Raw genomic sequence first — 17,452 nt, 5'->3', positions numbered from 1 at the left:
CACCTCTGTAATAACTATCAGAGTGAAGGAGAGGGATAATTGAATTGAGCCACGATGAAACATGGAAGGGAGGAAACCTGGCCCTGGGTTCAGTGGATTTGAAACCACAGATCACTAGGCTCTTTTATGCTTCACCTGACCTTGCCTTTGAAATAATAATAATAAGAAACAAATTATAGTAATAATAGCTACAGTTTACTGAGGGCCCATGATAGCCTGGCACCATGCCCAATGCTTTCCATGCCATAGTCCATGTCATGCTCACGAAGACTCTGTGAGGTAGACATTTCTGGTGGTCTCCTTTTGAAGCTGGGAAACTAGGCTCAGAGAAGTTAAGGAGCTTACCAGAGGTCATCAGAGTCAGTAGTCAAACCCAGGTCCACCTGACTGCCAATCTCGTGATCATAACCACTTAGCTAAGCAGCCTCCGGATTGGCGCTGGTTACCCTCTTCAGGGCTAACAAGCTTTGAGCCTGCAGTGAAAGCCCAGGCCCCTTTCCTTGGTCATCGAGCTGGTGGGAGGTGGTTTGGGAGGTTTGTTGGTTTTATAACCTGCACTATGTTGTACAACCATGTTCTAAGTCCTCTTACTAAATGTTTTCTGAGAAGAATTTTAAAAAATAATGAGAATGAAAGAGAGTAGAGACTCAGGTAATACTTGATTTAGTGAATCATTAAATAATTAAATGAACATGTTGAGGTGAGTAGTTGGAAAGGGTGGTAACTCAAGTTAAGGATAGAAACTCCAGCGCTCAGCTGGTGTGGCTCAGTAGTTGAGTATTGACCTATGAACCAGGAGGTCATGGTTCAATTCCCTGTCGGGGCACATGCCCAGGTTACAGGCTCAATCCCCAGTGTGGGGTATGCAGGAGGCAGCTAATCAATGATTCTCTCATCGATATTTCTCTCTCTCTTTACCTCTCCCTTCCTCTCTGAAATATATTTTTTAAAAAAGAAACTCCAATATGCAATCAGGTAAAATTTGATTGATGGTTTGGTTTTGTTCTCTACAGCGAGCTCACCAGGCCATTTTGTTCATCTTTCACTATCTGGCCTGGCATTCTATTATGTTAGGATTTTACTGTACTTTCTTTGACAACATTGACTTGTACCATCAAAATCTCACTGGGATCAAGTCTAAAACATTAAAACGTGTGGATTTGGCAGAAAAATGGACTGTGGCAATTTGCTTTAAGAACATTTTGGCAAATAAATTTATTTTGAATACTTTAAGGGAAGGAAACACATTTCTGCATTGTTAATATATGAAAGTATGGCAAGAATCAATAAAATATTAACAAAAGGGTGCACAGACATGATTTAGGTTTTCGTCCGTTGGAAATCACTTCCATTCTCTAAATCTAGAATGAATAAAGTGTAATACCTCCTTGGGCACTGTGCAGCACAACGGCGCTATTTGCAGAACTAATGCCTCCCTTTTCAGAGATTATTTTTATTATTAGGTTATAAAAGAAAGCTGTTAGCCGGGTGGAGCCACCCACTGGACTCCAGCTGTGTTGGTAGTTCCTAGAATTAAGAATGGGAAGGATTCTCTAGACAACATTGTTTTGTTTATTCCTTTGGCAAATATCTGAACAGCAGACATTTCTCTGGCTCCACACTAGATGTGCAGGAAGTGACGGTGAACGGCACCACACAGAGCGCTTCCTGTCTAGTCCCGAGGAGCTTTCCGTGGAGGGAGAGACCTGCCGTGCTTGGGGCAGGACAGGCGGCGGGACCCCTGGTCCAGAGGTTGGGTGGGCAAGGCTTACTGACACTTGAGAACATGGCGACTGGCTGGGTGGAGGGGGCACAGGTTCCTGGAGACCAGCTGGAGAGAGACCCAAGGACAGGAGTGTGATGAAAATGTAACTAAGCATTTAAAGCCTCTGAGGAGTTTGGTTTTAATCTGAAGTTTATCTGGGAGGCAAGTGTTCATGAAAAGGTTTCTTGAGTGCTCTGTGGCAGTCACAATGGCAGGCAACTTCGTAAAATTGGCATCAGTGGGGAGAATGCCACCAGACTGGAGGCAGGCGTCCACACTGAATTCCTGCTGGAGCTGGTAGAGGTCAGACTAGGGTTGTGTCTGTGGGGTGGAAAAAATTGGATGGGTTTGAAGGTGAAATGAACAGGATTTGGTGCCAAATCCACCTGTATAGATTTGGTATTGTCCCTTATTTCTTGGAAGGTTATAGGTCTATGTATGATCTTTGCACAGAGTCCAAAGATTGCCAGTTTCCTTGAGATGTTTTAGGGGAAGAACACAATGGTAGACAAAGGGCCTTTTTCTGTAGGGTGGGAGTTGAGGACTGGAGACTTATTAGCAAGGCTTAGAAGTGAACAAACTCTCATGGAAAACCCATACTATGCCAGATTATATAATACGGTATTTTCTTGTACTCTCTCAGGTAATATTCTAGCTACTATACTCAGAGAGGTAAGCATTATCACTCCCATTCCACAGGGAAAGAAATGGAGATTTAGAGATTAAGGGAACTGTCCAAAGTGCATTCTTGATGTCAGAAGCTGGCCTCAGTCCCAGGCTCCTGACTCCAGAGTGGAGCTCTGAATCCTGGGGCCTTATCACAGTTCTCAAAGAGAATGAGGAGAAAGTATCACAAGAATTCAGAGTTAAGCTTCCAAGGATTGTACCATCACTTTATTCGTCTGCTTAGTCTCACAAAACCATCTGTCTTGAGCATCTACTTCAGACAACTACAATAGTTAATAGGAGCATAAACTCTGGTGCTCAGCTGCCTCAGATCAAAACCTGCCTCTTCTTCTTCAAGCTGCATGACAGTTGGTGAATAACTGAATTTCTGTGTCTCATTTTCCCATCTGTAGCATGGGGATGGTAACCCTTACACTGTCTCAGGGGATTGTTGTGGGTTTAGATGGATTGGTATATGAACAGACGCTCTTAGAACAGCGCCTGGCACCTACAAGTCATGCTCCAAATGTGCACTCTTAGTATTTGGCAACGAGGAAGCCCGAATCTTTGCTCTCATGGAACATACAGAAATTACATGTCAGATGATGGTGACAAGGGTGATGAAAAGCGTGAAGTCTTGGGACGCGAGGCGTGGTGGCAGGGGATGCTGCCTGAGAGATGTCCACCAAGGAAACCCTCTTTGATAAACTTGCTGAGATTATTCCGTGCCTCTGACCAGTCCCCTCATCGAGTTTGTGGGAAGCATTTTCCTCTTGTTCTGCCCCAGCCTCTGCCCAGCCCAGTGGTATTTTCACCTGCATGTGATCAATCAACTCGAACTGCTGCTGTTACTAAACCCTGACCGTCTCTTGCAGGAAGGGGAGCTTCCAGATGACAACTGCTTTCACTGCCGAGGCTCGGGCAGTGCCACCTGCTCTCTGTGCCACGGCAGCAAGTTCTCCATGCTGGCCAACAGATTTAAGGAGTCCTATCGGGCCCTGCGATGCCCTGCCTGCAACGAGAATGGCCTGCAGCCCTGCCAGATTTGCAATCAATAGCCCACGGCTTTGAATGTCGGCTTTTATCGCATCCTCTCTAACGTTATTTCTAATAAACTGCCCCCACCCTCCCTCTCCCAGCAAGGAAGCCGCAGTGGCTGCGCTCGCTTCCACCGCTGGCAAAACACAACAACCCTCAGTTACTTGATGACATTTCACAAGGCTAGTCTCATCTCCACGTGGGTCTAAGTGGCAGAGGCATTTTCAAATTCCAGTCGGCTTTGAAACTGGTTCTAAAATGATCCTTCCAGGAATGTGTGCGTGCATCTCCCTTGCCTGAGCTCAGGTTTCTCCTTGCGCTAGCGAACCAATAAAGGTCCCTTTCAGGCAGCAGGGTGAAGTCATTTCCTGGCTGGGAGTGATTTTGCAAACTTATGCAGTGAGAAGGGAATGAAAAAGGCAGGTTTCTGATGAACTGAATTCCTGTTGCTTAGAATGCATCTCAAAGCGTCATTGGTCAAATTGAAATTTTAATTAAGCAGAAGGAAGGGATGCCCAATGCCCCAGGGCACTTAGCAGGCCGCTGAAAACAAAACGGCAGGTCCGGCAGGTCCGTGCTTTGTGCTGAAGATAGGCTGGCTGAGGAGGCATTTCTTTCAAAGCCCCCAGTCCCTCCTGTGAGGTGGGCGTGGGTGGGTCCCATGCAGGTGACAGCAGTGCTCCTTGGGACAAGATGAGACCAGGCATGTCTGCGTGCCTCCAAACCACTGAGGACAGAAGCCAAGTGAAAGCTTTCTGTGATCAATTTGGTGCTTGAGTACCTGTGTGTGATATCACTTCTTCCCTGAATTATTCCCAAATAAATCTATTTTAAGTGTGAGATACAGCCACGAGCTCCTCATAGAAGACTCTGCATGTTTTCTAGGCATCTACAGAAAGCCTGGAAAAGAGAATCCAACCAGGGCTGGTTTTAGCAATTATCTTTCTGCTGTCTGTGAATGCACACACCAAGGATCAATCTTTCCTCTTCAAGTTGGTATAAAATTAGAAACATGCTTTTGTTAATGGACTTTGTAGCCCAGTCCCCTTGAACTAACACTGTAAAATCTGTTATCTATTGAGATGCGTTGCTTTTCTATGATAATTATTTGGATTTTCATAACAATTTTTTCAAGATTTGTTTGTTAGCCTGCGATATCCAGCTATTAAAACTCACCAGTGGAATACAGGACTTTTCAGGCACTAGAAACACTTCTAATAAAAAGATTAAAATATTCTCCAAAGCCATGGTCATTCTACTTCTCCTTGCTTAGCCAGAGCAATAGAGCTGCTGCCGACTTTCTTTGCTTCTGCACTTAACTATTTCCTGACTCTGTTTTCTCACAGCTGTTGACTCTTGCCATCTTTCCAGAGCATCAGAGGCAGGAATGATGTCGAGAGACCTGTCAGTGTAGTCTTTTGCTTTGGACCACAGATGCTGTCCGAGCCCTGCATATGGGACTGCAGGATGGCATTGCCAGGTGCTGGGTGTGCGGTGCTTCCCAGGCGGGCACCACCCCTTTGGCATCTCATGGGACTTACAGTTTCGGTGGCGGAGACAGATACGTAAACATGTTATTACAATGTGGTGTGACAAGTTCTGCGTTAGGGGAATTTCAAGGAATGGTAGAAGCATGTAGAAGGGACTCCAAATGGAGTGTAACAATGGAGTGTTACACCAAAGAGGTGTAACAATATTTCCTTTCCTTCCCACAGGCTTTTAATATTTTTCATCCCATAAAAAATGCATTTACAAATGATTACATTTATTTATTCAGTCAATAAGTATTTATTGAGCACTGGGACTTGTTAACGAAAAAAACCATTGAAACCTGTAAAGAATTTAGTGAGTTTATTTGAGCCAAAATGTCGACATATGCCGGGAAGCAGAACCTCAATGAATTGAGATAATGCTCCGAGGAAATGGTGGGTTACATCTGTATTTATACATTGCTATTAAAGGAGGGACATAGGTTGGCTACATGAAATTCATTGGTGACGGATTAAGGAGGTGGGTTAAAGTCAAACGGTGGGAAACCCCTGGGATTGGATAAAAAGTAAAATGATGGACACATACTTAGGTGGGTACAGGAACAATTAACATGATAATGAAGGAATTTGAAGTATCTGTCCTGGCGCCCACCACATTTGGTTGTGCCCCAGGGGCTCCAGCAAAAGAAGGAAGTTACAAGTTACCCAGACATCTCACAGACATCTCACAGATATGTTATCTTAGAGGCAAAAAGGCAAATGGGCTCAGTAAGGAAGATCTAAGTTGACCTTTGTCAGGGAAGATATTGGCCTAGGACATGACTGCCCACTATAACCTGTTTGTAGTTAAATATTTAATTTTCAAACCATCCTTTGTGGTTATTTCAGGTCTCTGAGTTTGCAAGACTGCCACATAGGCCTCCCCTGAGCTTGTCAGGTTAGCATGTGGCTCCTTTCGTTCACAGACTATATCAGTAGAAAAAAGCACCCCCAGGGAGCTTACCTTTTGGTGGGGGAAATACTAGTATTGACTATCATCTATCTACCTACCCATCTAGTGAGAGAGGGACAACTAAAAATATATAATACAGAATAAAAATATATTTGTATATGATAATGTGTTAGAAAAGGATAAATGCTGTGATGAAAACTAAGATAATAAAGGGGGTTGGGAATTAGGATGCGTTGTAATTTTAAATTAGTTTTCAAGGAGGCGTCATTGAGAAGGTATCCTTAAAATAAAGGCCTACAGGAGATGAGGGAGTGAATTGTGAAAGTATATGGGGTATGATTACCCCAGGCACAGGCGACGGCAAATGCTAGACCCTGAGGAAGGAGGGCCTGGCAGGTGTGATGAGCAGCAGAGAAGCCCATGTGGCTGGAGCGCAGTAAGATGACAGGTGGCAGGGAATGGGGGCAGAAAGAAGGTGCATATGTGTTGGGGCGAGGGGGTGCTTTCCTGGGAGGTCATTGTAAACTTGGGTTTTACTGTGAGTGAGATGCTTCTCTGGATGGGGTCTTCTGTCAACCCCACACCCCTTCTTCTGTACCTTCCTCTACTGCTGGGGCCAGAGACTTGCAAACTGCATTTCCCAGACTCCCTTGCCTGCTGACTTCCTGTTAGTTTCTGCCACTGAAAGGTACTGGCAGAATCAGAAGAGTCTTCATCCCCTCTCCCCCCCACTCCCAATGAGAATGCTGGCAGCCTTGCCCACGTGGCAGCTGCGTGAGTGGCAGCAGCAGCTGGGAACGCTGGCTCAGGCAGCTCGGTTCCAACACTGGTCATTTCAGAGGCTCTGACTGCAGGTTCATGCCAGTATTTTCCCTTTTCTTCCAGCCTAAGGAGGGAGGGGGGAGTGGCTCCCTGCCGTTACTAATGTTTGTAATCAACTCCCTATAATAAATACTCCCTCTCTTTGAAATATTGATTTCCCAATTGGATGCCAATTGATACAAATGCTTTGAGCAGAGGAGTGTCAGGATATGATCTACATTTTAACAAGCCGTTCAGGCTGCTGTGGTGAGAGAAGACACTATGGGACGAAAGTGCAAGTGGGAGCCCAGCTTGGAGACCATTGCAAGGATCCTGGTGAAAGCTTAGGGTGGCCTGGGCCAGTGTGGTATCAGTGGGAGTAGTAAAAGTGGTCAGATTGCGGATATATTTTCAAGGTTGAGCCATAGGGTCTGCCTACTGCCCTTTGTACCCAGAAATATTGCTTCTGACCTACTGTATGCAAAACATATCTTAGTTCTTTGCTTACTAGTGGAGATACGTTTGCACTGAAATATCCACTTCCTGATTGTGATCTTAAAAACATTGTCAGTGGTTTGGGCAGGATTGGGATACATTTAGGGCAAGGTTGGCCCACTGGTACTCGTAAGACTAATAATTCCTTCAGAGCTAGAACAAATGTGAAGATGAAATAATATAGTGATGCTGTGATTTAAATAATTCTATATCCTTTGAAAACTCAAAAATATTTTTAAATGAATACATGTTTTCAAAAGACACCTAATCACTTATTCATTGAGCAAATTTTCTCTGGATGTCTACTATGTTCCAGGCATTTGTGCTAGGTCTTCTGATAAACAGATAGAAACACACTTAGTAGTTACCATTAGTGAGAGTATACTCTTGGGCCTCTAGTCAGCATAATAAGAATTTGACCTTACAACGCGGGGAGGTCACTGTTGCTCCCCTCTGATGCTTACTCCAGTGATAAGCAGTGCCTCTGCTTGGCCAGGTGGGCTGGGCCAGTGGTCAGTCGGGGCTCTATTGCATAATTAGTTTATTTATTTGTTTTAACAAGTATGTAGCCGCTGCACTGTGTGCAGGACACTGTTCTATGCACTTGACACTTACTAACTCCTTCAATCATCTTAACAGTCGAATTAATTCAGTGTATTGATCATCTCTTAGTCCCAAGGGTGCGTTGTTCCATTCCACCTCACACACCCCAGATTGTAAACATGCAGGCCCTTTCTGTGGTCCTTGAAAACATCTTGCCTTACCAGGCCTTAGTGAAAGCAACAAACTGTGCAGGACCTGGGGAGATGATTAGGTGGCTGGTATTATATAATAGTAATGAGACAACTTAGCAAGACTTCTTTTGCTGACTGTGCCAGCCACTTAGAACCATCCTGCTGGTTTCCGCTTTCATTTTTACCTTTCCATCTCAGTTTACTCTCTATTCTTCTTACTCTGGTGGGACTCTACTCCCGCCTGGGCTTAGCCTCAAGGCCTCTCTACTCCTTTACACACTGAAAATCTGTGGGGCTAAAGGTTTCCTTTTGCAGACCCCACCTTCTTGGAAGACACTGTGGTTTGAAATGGCTGTATCTTCCCCTCCCTGTCTGTCTAGGGGTGAGGAGGACAGAGTTCATACACCTTTGCTCCTAGAACAACTCTACTTTTTTTCTGTTTTTATTTTGGCTTCCAGGTAAGATCGCTTTTGAAGAGGGAGCTGCACTTTCAATTTTTGAAATCCACATCAGGCAATAATTTTGTTACCCATAATTTCCCTTTCCAAGTTAAATGGACCAAAGCTATCAATTAAGCTTAAGTTTGTAGGAAAGATGATGTTGTCCTTGCTCTAAGTCTTGCACAGATGTGAATTGCTCTGCTAATATATTCATGGAGATACGTGCCAGTGACATTTATAAGAAACTTCTGTGGTTCACTAGAGCTTACTCTGAGTGGATTTTATGACAAATTTGAAAGAAATGGCAGTTGTTTTTATCACCTGTCCTCATTAGTTGGATCTCCTCATTTTCTAATTAAACACAGTAATTATAGAGAGTTCTACATTCATGCAATTATGTGAGAAATATAATTACTGCCTGTGTTAAAGAACATGTAAAACCCAGAGAAGAAAAGACCTGGACCCCATAATACAGTAGAATTTCCTCATTGCTTGGGGTAAGGGCCTGGGGGAAGTAGGTAGGAATGGGGCAGTTAAATCAGGCCTTGATAAAACTAGAGTCAATGTTTATCTTTTTTTTTTTTAACACTATGAGATTCCTCTTTGTACAGTCCTCTTAGTGTCACTTATATCTAACTCCTAAGTATTTCCCCTATTAATGATTACTTCTCAGAAGATTGGGGTCATAAATTTGCACTAGCATGTGAATGGCTAATAGATTACTCACCATGTTTGTTTTTTAAGTTCAAAATGTTATATTTTTGAAGGCCTCCAGTGAGCCAAGCCATGTGCAAGACACAAGGAGCCAGAAGATGAAACAGACATCCTACCTTCTCTCAGGGACATGATAGTCTCACAGGGAACCAGAGATTTAAATGAATGTTTACAAAATAAAATGATAGGTGCCATAGGAGGAGAAGGGAGTGGTTAAATCTCCTTTAATTGTTGGTCTCCTTCATTCAGTTATGAGCTCCTTAAGGGCAGGAAGTGTGCCTAGTCTGTTATTGTATCCCCAGCATCTACCACAGTGCCCGGTGCGTAGGTGTTGGGGTATTTAACTCAAGTATTTGGTGATTTGGTGTTTGCAGAGACATGACATTTGGTCGCACTCACAGAGCCCTCAGCGTATTATTGTCTTATGGGCTAGGGTCTTGGGGAAAGTTCCCAGGTAGACAGCTTCTAAATGGCTCTCAGTGACCCTCACCTCCTGGAATTCGCTCCTTGTGCCATTGCCTTCGTGTGAACTAGACTTAGGGACGTGCTTCTAACAAGAGGATAAGCAAACATGGGATATCACCTCTGAGATCAGGTTATAAAAGGCTATGACGCTTTCGCTGGCCTTTCTTGCTTGCTTAACCGATGACGCCAGCTGCCATGTTATCAGCTGCCTTATGGACAGGCCCACATGGCGAGGAACAGAGGGTGGCTGACGGCCAACAGCCAGGGAGGAGCTGAAGCCCTCAGTCTAGCAACCCGAGAGGAACTGAATCCGTCAGCAACCACACGAGTGAGCTTGGAAGGGGCTCCTTTCCTAGTTGAGCTTGAGACTCAGCCACAGCTGACATCATAATTGTAGCCTGTGAGACACCTGGAGCCGGAACGACCCCTCTAAGCCCTCCCTGATCCGTCAATTGTGGGTTGGTAAACTGTTGTTTAAATTTTGGGGACCATTTGTGACATGGAGATAGATAACTAACACAGATAAGACTACCTTCTGGCCAGGTCCTTATTGCTAGATCCTTTTACATCCAAAGGGTTTTTCCTTGGAGAGGCGTACTCACAACCATTAGTTCTTTGTTTAATGCTCAATTTATTAAGCTCATGAATCAAATACCCCAAACTAAAAACCAATTTTTCTTGGGGCCTTTAAACATTGATCACAAATTTATTAAGCGTATCATTTAAACAACCTAAACGGAATGCCATTTATGTATTTAGAAAGGCTGATCCTTTTAAACTCTTCAAAACCTTAATTCATAAACATATAAAGTAAAGATTACAGAATTTATTGCTATAGTTTCACTTCAATCTACTTGAAAGCATCAGTATCTTGGATTTAATGCCTTTCTTGTTTCTGTTCTTGATTTTCTGTGTTGTTGTTTTTTAATATATATCCTCAGGGTTTCAGTATTATTATTTTTATTATTCTCCTGGTGTCACAAAATTCTTAGCAGATCCTAAAGAAAAGATTACCGTATCAAAGCAGCCTAGATTGCAGGACCTGGTTTATTGACTGATTAATTCTTGCTCAGAATTGTTTGTTTCTCCCAAGGTGATTTCAGCCAAAACTACCTTTTTATAATGAGCTTTTCTATAGTTAAATGATATTTGTAGAGTTAGTGAGACTATTTCAGACCTTATCTTATGCCAAGGGCTTAATTTTGCAACCTAGTATCCATCTCTGAAATTGTTTTATCAAATTATCACTTGGCCATTGTTATATAAACAATTACCCTGTCATAATCAAATATTGATTTGGTTTCTTAGCATTAAAAATTTACATCTTCCTTCTTAGCATTGAGATTTAGTCTCCTAGGAGTTGAGATGTTGAGTCTGTGTAATTTGTGTTCCTTTGTAGGTCATCTGGCTAATACATTTTATTGGCAAACACTGTGGAACCCTTTCTCTGGTTGGTTATCGTGGGTGCCTACTCAACTGGTCCTTCCGGTTCTTAGCCTTTACTTTTGCTGGGACTATTGGGCTTACAGTATCCAATATTTATGCTCCTTAAACAGATAGAAATAGGCATATGATTATGCTTTCATAGTGTATAACATTAAGAGAAGAAATATCAAACCCTCATAATTATGAAAATCAATAAAATATAAACATGGTTTATTATATTCATTGCTTTCTATTACAATGACCTTTTGGGAGGACTTCATATTGAGTTTTCTATTTTAAATAATTTTGAATTTATGGCCTTTCACAAGACTCATCTTGCCCTATAAGCCATGATGAGGATAGTAGTGGTGAGGATGATGTTGATAGTGATTTTGATGCTCAAATTGTAGTTTCCACTTAAGAGCCATATCTTTTGTTTTTAATGGAGAAGACTAACTGATAATGTCTAGGGATGCACATTGGAGTGATAAGACAAAAAGAAAATACAAGGAAGTCATTATTATGAAAGGACTAGAGGCCAAGTGCATGATTGAATCATGCACATGTAGGGTCCCCTACACGCTTTCCCTTTCGATCACGGGGAGCTGGGTGCCTGTCCGGTGGTGCACCAGGTGCCGGAGGCTTCTGAAAGGCCTGGTGCCTGAGCGGACAGTCACCCAGCTCCCACGCTTTCCTTTCTATCGCTGGTGCACCAGGCCTTTTAGAAGCCTCCGGCGTGGCGGAGGCTTCTGAAAGGCCTGCTGCCTGAGTGGACAGGCACCCAGCTCCCACGCTTTCCTTTCGATCTTTGGCGTGGCGGAGGCTTCTGAAAGGCCTGCTGCCTGAGTGGACAGGCACCCAGCTCCCACGCTTTTGCTTTTGATCACGGGGAGCTGGGTCCCTGTCCGCTGGTGCATTAATATTTTGTTTAATCTACATTACACTGACCCCCCCCCTTAAAAGGATTATATTCATATTAAGCTGCCTAAGTGGACACGCACCCAGCTCCCACACTTTTGCTTTCGATTGCGGGCTAGCTGAGCACTCAGCTCCCCCGCTTTTGATGGTCCGCACAGCGGGACATCAGCTCTGTCAGCTCGCTGCCCCAGAGGCCCCTTCTGTGCCGCAGCACAGCCATGGCGCAGACGCTGAGCTCGTGCCGCTGCTGGCGATGCAGCTCAGCGTCCCGCCAGCCCAATCAGCTACCCCGGCCACCCCGAGTCCCGCCCCCCCACGCCTCCTGGCCAATCATGGGCATAGTGAAGGTACGGTCAATTTGCATATTTGTCTATTATTAGGTAGGATATGCAGGAAGGGAAGGGGGTGAGATGGGAATAATGCTTATGGAAGGATCTCATGCGATAGGTGATGAAGTTTTATTTTTTTGACCTGGGCATATATAGTGTGTGTGTGTGTGTGTGTGTGTGTCTGAGTGTGTGTGTGCGCGCACACGCTTTATAATAAAATTTTTATTTTAAAAATTTTGAAAATTATATAGTCAGTAGAGGCCCTTTATGTTGACTCCTTTATCCTTTATTACATTGCCCTCTGACATTCTTGCAAACATTCTTGCTTTTTGGCAACAAGAGGTTGTTAGAGAAATGTTCTAATTTTTTTTATTGCCCTAAATAATGGAATTAGCTATTTTCTAAGGGATTCTGATTCCTTTTAAAAGGAAATAATTCTAAAGACCAGGCCCTGGACTCAGGAACACATGAGAATACAGGGTAAGCAAGAGTGCACTGATGTTGCTGCTGGGCCAGAGCTGAAAACATACTCGTTAAGGTTATTATTTCACACTGATATTTCTAATTTAACTCATTATATTGCTACTCCATACTTATATAAGGTTTGTTTCATCAACTCCAAACTTTTCTCCTAAAATTGACATTCTTCTTGGTATGATGAAACTCCTGGATGGAGCTAAAACATGCCTTATATCCTCTTTGGTACAGTAATTTTCAAAATTCTGTCATTCCTATAATTCATATTTTTTGCATATTTGCCAAACTCATAATTTTGTACCACTATTATTATTTTTTTAAAATTTCATGCCTATACTTTTTATTTATTTTCTTTTTTTACTTTTTTATTGATTTCAGAGAGGAAAGGAGAGGGAGAGAGAGATAGAAACATCAATGATGAAGAGAATCATTGATTGGCTGCCTCCTACTGAGTGTTAAGCCAACAACCCGGGCAAATGCCCTTATCTGGAATCAAACCTGGGACCCTTCAGTCCCCAGGCAAGGGCTATTATTTTTTTATTAATATTTTGTTTAATCTACATTACACTGACCCCCCCCCCCCTTAAAAGGATTATATTCATATTAAGCAATATTTGTGGATTCATAGGGTTTAATTAACTGGCCATATATATTTCCAGAATCCATTACTATGGATGGATACATAGGTGTTAGAATTTCAGAGGACTCAGTAACATCACTTTCCCTCACTCAAATCTAGCACCACCTGAAAGACAGACGAGAATCAGGAAAACAGAGCTCAAAATATCAAGGTCATTACCAATAAAAGCTGCACAGGGGGATGTTGCTCGGGTGCTGGACAATTTGGGCTTCCTCATTGTGGACCCCAGGGTTGGACAGACATAGCCACCAGCAGGCCTTCCCCACAGTGTGGCCTCACTTGCCCCACAGCCGAGGATTGCTCAGAAGCTGTCCTCCCTGAAGGAAACAGTTTTAAAAGGATAAGGAGAGAAAGACTGAGCTACCATACTTAGTTTTTCTCTAAAACTTACCAATTGGGTAGGAGTGGGTATGGGAGCTGAGAAGGGCCAGGAACATTAAGCTAATGGATATTTCTGTACATAAAACACAAAGTCAAGGAAAATAATTACTTAAAATACATGTTTGTCCATGTCCCAAGGCAAAGCGTCTAAGTACACCTCTTGGGAAATCCTGCTGAAGTGAACAATGTTATGATACAGTGCCTGTGAAGTTCACCTGTCCAATATTGCTTGGGTACCTTTTTGCATCTTTTTATTTGGAAGAACAGATTTGATGTAAGAGAGTCTGTCTGAATCCAAATCAGAGTGAGTCATGTTGATAATGTTCCATATATACTATCTTGGCCATTTTTCAGATGCTTGTGTTAAGTAAACTTCTTGCTGCAAAATTATAATAAAAAAAGTTCTTTCCAGCCCTTTTTGTGCCACTGGGTGTTTTTTAACCCTCGCCATCTGCAAAATGACGTTACTAGGGCAAAATCTTATGAGTTTTCATTCTTGATTTCCTTAACATGTCAGGAACACATCTCCCTTTCAAATATTTTGATATTGTAGCTTCCTATGATCAGAATCCATCGACTGTCAGTGCTTAAATGAAAAAGTGGCGACAGCCTATCGAACTATCCCTTCCTTTTATAGAGATGGTGAAGTGAAGGTAAAGGATTTGTTAAGGTCACATCCTACTTATTAACTGACAATCCCAGAATTGGGGTTTCCTAATTCTCAGCTCATTTATTTCTTTATGTTGCTCCTGGGCCTTTAAAACCAAGTCAAAGTGAGAAAGCAATTGGTCTTGGCAGAGAAAAATGATTTCCTATCATTTTCTGTCTCTAAAATACATTTTGAATCTCTCCATTCTTTTCCACATTCCATACCATCACCAAAGTCTAGTCAACACCACCTTCTGCCTGGATCATTGCAATAATCTCAGAACAAGTCCTCCCCATTTCAACCTCCAATTCACGTGACATTTTAACTGGAATGCTTTAATTTTTATTTTTCACCACTTTCCTTATTTAGGGCTATTTCTATTACCAAGACAGAAAGTCATAATTCAAAGTGGTGGCTAAAAGTTAGTTTGGGCTAAGTTGTGCTGCAATAAAGAACAACTCCAAAATATCAGTGCTTTCATTTCTCCATCTTGGTCCTGTAAACCATGGATAATTACAGGCCCTCTATCAACATAATTACCACTGCATAGCATGTGGTGGGCTCCCGAAAAATATTTATTGAAAGAAGTTACAGCAAATACTACCATCTCTGCTTCCCGTGATGCTCAGTCAGGATCTGAGGTTGGCACAGTCTTTACTATTTAGAATGTATTTGATTGCTGTGGCAGGAAAAGAAAACATGGTGGGTTGTGTACAGGCTCTTAAAGACTTCTGCCCAGAAGTGACATGCATTAAACCTGCTCACATTTTATTGGTCAAATCAGTCTCATTAAACCTGCTCACATTTTATTGGTCATCAGACTGCATTTTCTCACTTAAAGGAGTGAGGAAATGCAGTCCTACCATATGTCCAGGAGGAGCAGAACCAGGAAAAAAAAAAAAAAAAAAAAAAGACTAACACTAATGACTACCACCCGCACTGGCTTTAGCCAGAAAGGAATGTGCTGTGACTCCTAGCTAAACAGTTCATGGGTGGATACAGTCAGGTGCAGCTTAGATTAGAGCACCAATGATGTCAAGGCGATCCATTCCTTGATATAGTTATCTCTCAGTTATAGGTCATCCCCCTCCTTTAGTTTCAAGGTCATAGCTTCACAACACTTAGTGCAGTGGATAAGCTAGCATAAACTAAAGCCCCTAGATAAAGCCTTGCTGCTGTGACTGTCCTAACAGATGTTATGTGCTCATCTCTGACCCAACTAAAAGTACTGCTGGCCAGGGAGGTAGGATACATTGATTAGCTTAGCCTAGGTCTTGGCCCCACCTTAGCAGTGAGGAATGGCAGGAATGTCTTCAGAGTTCACTGCAGTGAGTTTGGGAAGGATGTGTAGATACTCTCCAGAAGGCTTGGGCTGTGGTTATAGAAGAATGGTAATTGATGCTGGGTAAGAAAAAAACCCAAAGATATCTACTGCTCTTTTCTTTCAGGTCTCATGTTTGATGTCCCTTCCTTAGGAGGGCTTCCTTTGACACATACACAAACTGAATTAGACACTTCTTTTATCATCTCTAAGCAGTCCCTCTCCTTTTCTTTCAAGGCAAAATATGTAATTTTGTATTCATCTATGTGCTGCTTTGTTTAATAAGCATTTCCCTCACAAGAAGGTGAGTTCCTTGAGGGAAGTAACTATATCTGTTTTGTTTATTGATATTGCCTTAGTATCTAAAAACTGCCTAGCATGTGGTGGGCTCCCCCAAAAAATTATTGAAAGAAGTTACAACAAATACTGCACTTTGGATATTTAATGATTTTCAGATAAAGATATGGAGCAGAATTTTGTTTTTTTTTTTTGGCTTAAAAATACATGACCTGGTGGTATGTCTAGGTTAACAAGTAGATACCTTTTATAGTAAGACAATGCACATAACAGATTGGACTAATAGCGGGCTTTATCAAATGCTTCTACAATAACCTTTACACTGCAGAAAAATGGAAAAAAAAACAAATAAATAAGTTTCCAAGAATCTATAAATCAACAGAGCATATTAAAGTGTTAGTGAAAAAAAAAAAAAACACTAAGCAAATCTATATTATTCACCCCCTCATCCTGTCTGGATGAAGTACAGTCCTGTTATGAACTGGCTTAGCTAAGTCCTACTGGTTGAAGCATGGAGACTTGGTTTTCGTTTCATTTGTCATTAGTTATTTAACTACTGGGAATTTTCATCTTACTAGTAAAAGGGCAAACTTCCTTATACCTATCTGAGCAAACACATGGTGCCTTGGCTTCTACCCCTGTAAACCATGGATTAATAACAGAACCTGGCGATTGTGGTGAGGCTTAAACAAGTCAACACATGCAAATTATTCAACATACTCACACAAGGAACAGCGCCTGGCGCATGTTAAGTGTCCAAGAAATGTTACCTATTATTATGAAGAGCTTGTATTAGGGCCTTGTTTCCTTTATTCTTTTATCTGAATAGCAATATTCTCCACCAGAGAACTTCTTTATCCATTATCTTATCTGAATGTATGAGAGATTCAGTATTTAGTGTTTGTGGGGTGCCAGAGATACAAAGAAATATTAAACCCAGTCTCTAAGAAATTTGCAATCTCGTTCCAGCAGAGTATTTCATCCTGTGGCTTGATTTTAGAGACTGCCTTCCAGGGGAGCTAAATTTAGACTATTAGCTCTTTTCCAGCCAGGATTCTCTAGCTTGAAAGGAACAGAATCCAACTCAAACTGACCTGAACTACAAAGTGGGTTTGTTCGCTCATGTACGGGGCAATGAAAATAGTGTGGTATTTGGGGGTGGTTGGTCAGGGTCCCCATAGTGTTCACGGAAGGCCCAGATTTTCCCATCTGTTGGCTCCTGTCATCACAGGGATGGTGTCAAACCAAGGCTGCCTACCCACAGGATGTCTGCTAGCTGGATGTAGGGACACTTCCTTGTTCAGAAGCAGGCGAGGAGGAGCTAATTAACAGGAAACCTCTCTTCATGTCCAGACGAGGGTCAGATGCCCATTCTATTGCCAGTCAGTGGCAATGAAGATCACTCCTAGACCAATAAGGCCCACCTCTGAAGCTGGGAGTGGGGTAAACAGCCAA

The 17,452-nt window shown here is 42.5% G+C and overlaps 1 protein-coding gene across 1 annotated transcript in view; it reads left to right on the top strand.

Annotated features, from left to right (window-relative positions):
• The window catches only part of GRXCR2 (glutaredoxin and cysteine rich domain containing 2), a 118,423-nt gene extending 113,745 nt beyond the window's left edge, over positions 1-4,678 (top strand). The window contains exon 4 of the mRNA XM_054718012.1: positions 3,307-4,678. Within this exon, the coding sequence (XP_054573987.1) occupies positions 3,307-3,489 (183 nt within the window). The 3' untranslated portion in view covers positions 3,490-4,678. The remainder of the gene's footprint in view (positions 1-3,306) is intronic.
• The last annotated feature ends 12,774 nt before the right edge of the window (positions 4,679-17,452 follow it).

Source organism: Eptesicus fuscus, chromosome 6 (assembly GCF_027574615.1).
Source record: "Eptesicus fuscus isolate TK198812 chromosome 6, DD_ASM_mEF_20220401, whole genome shotgun sequence".
NCBI classification, from domain to species: domain Eukaryota; kingdom Metazoa; phylum Chordata; class Mammalia; order Chiroptera; family Vespertilionidae; genus Eptesicus; species Eptesicus fuscus.
This window is presented reverse-complemented; position numbering and strand designations above follow the sequence as displayed.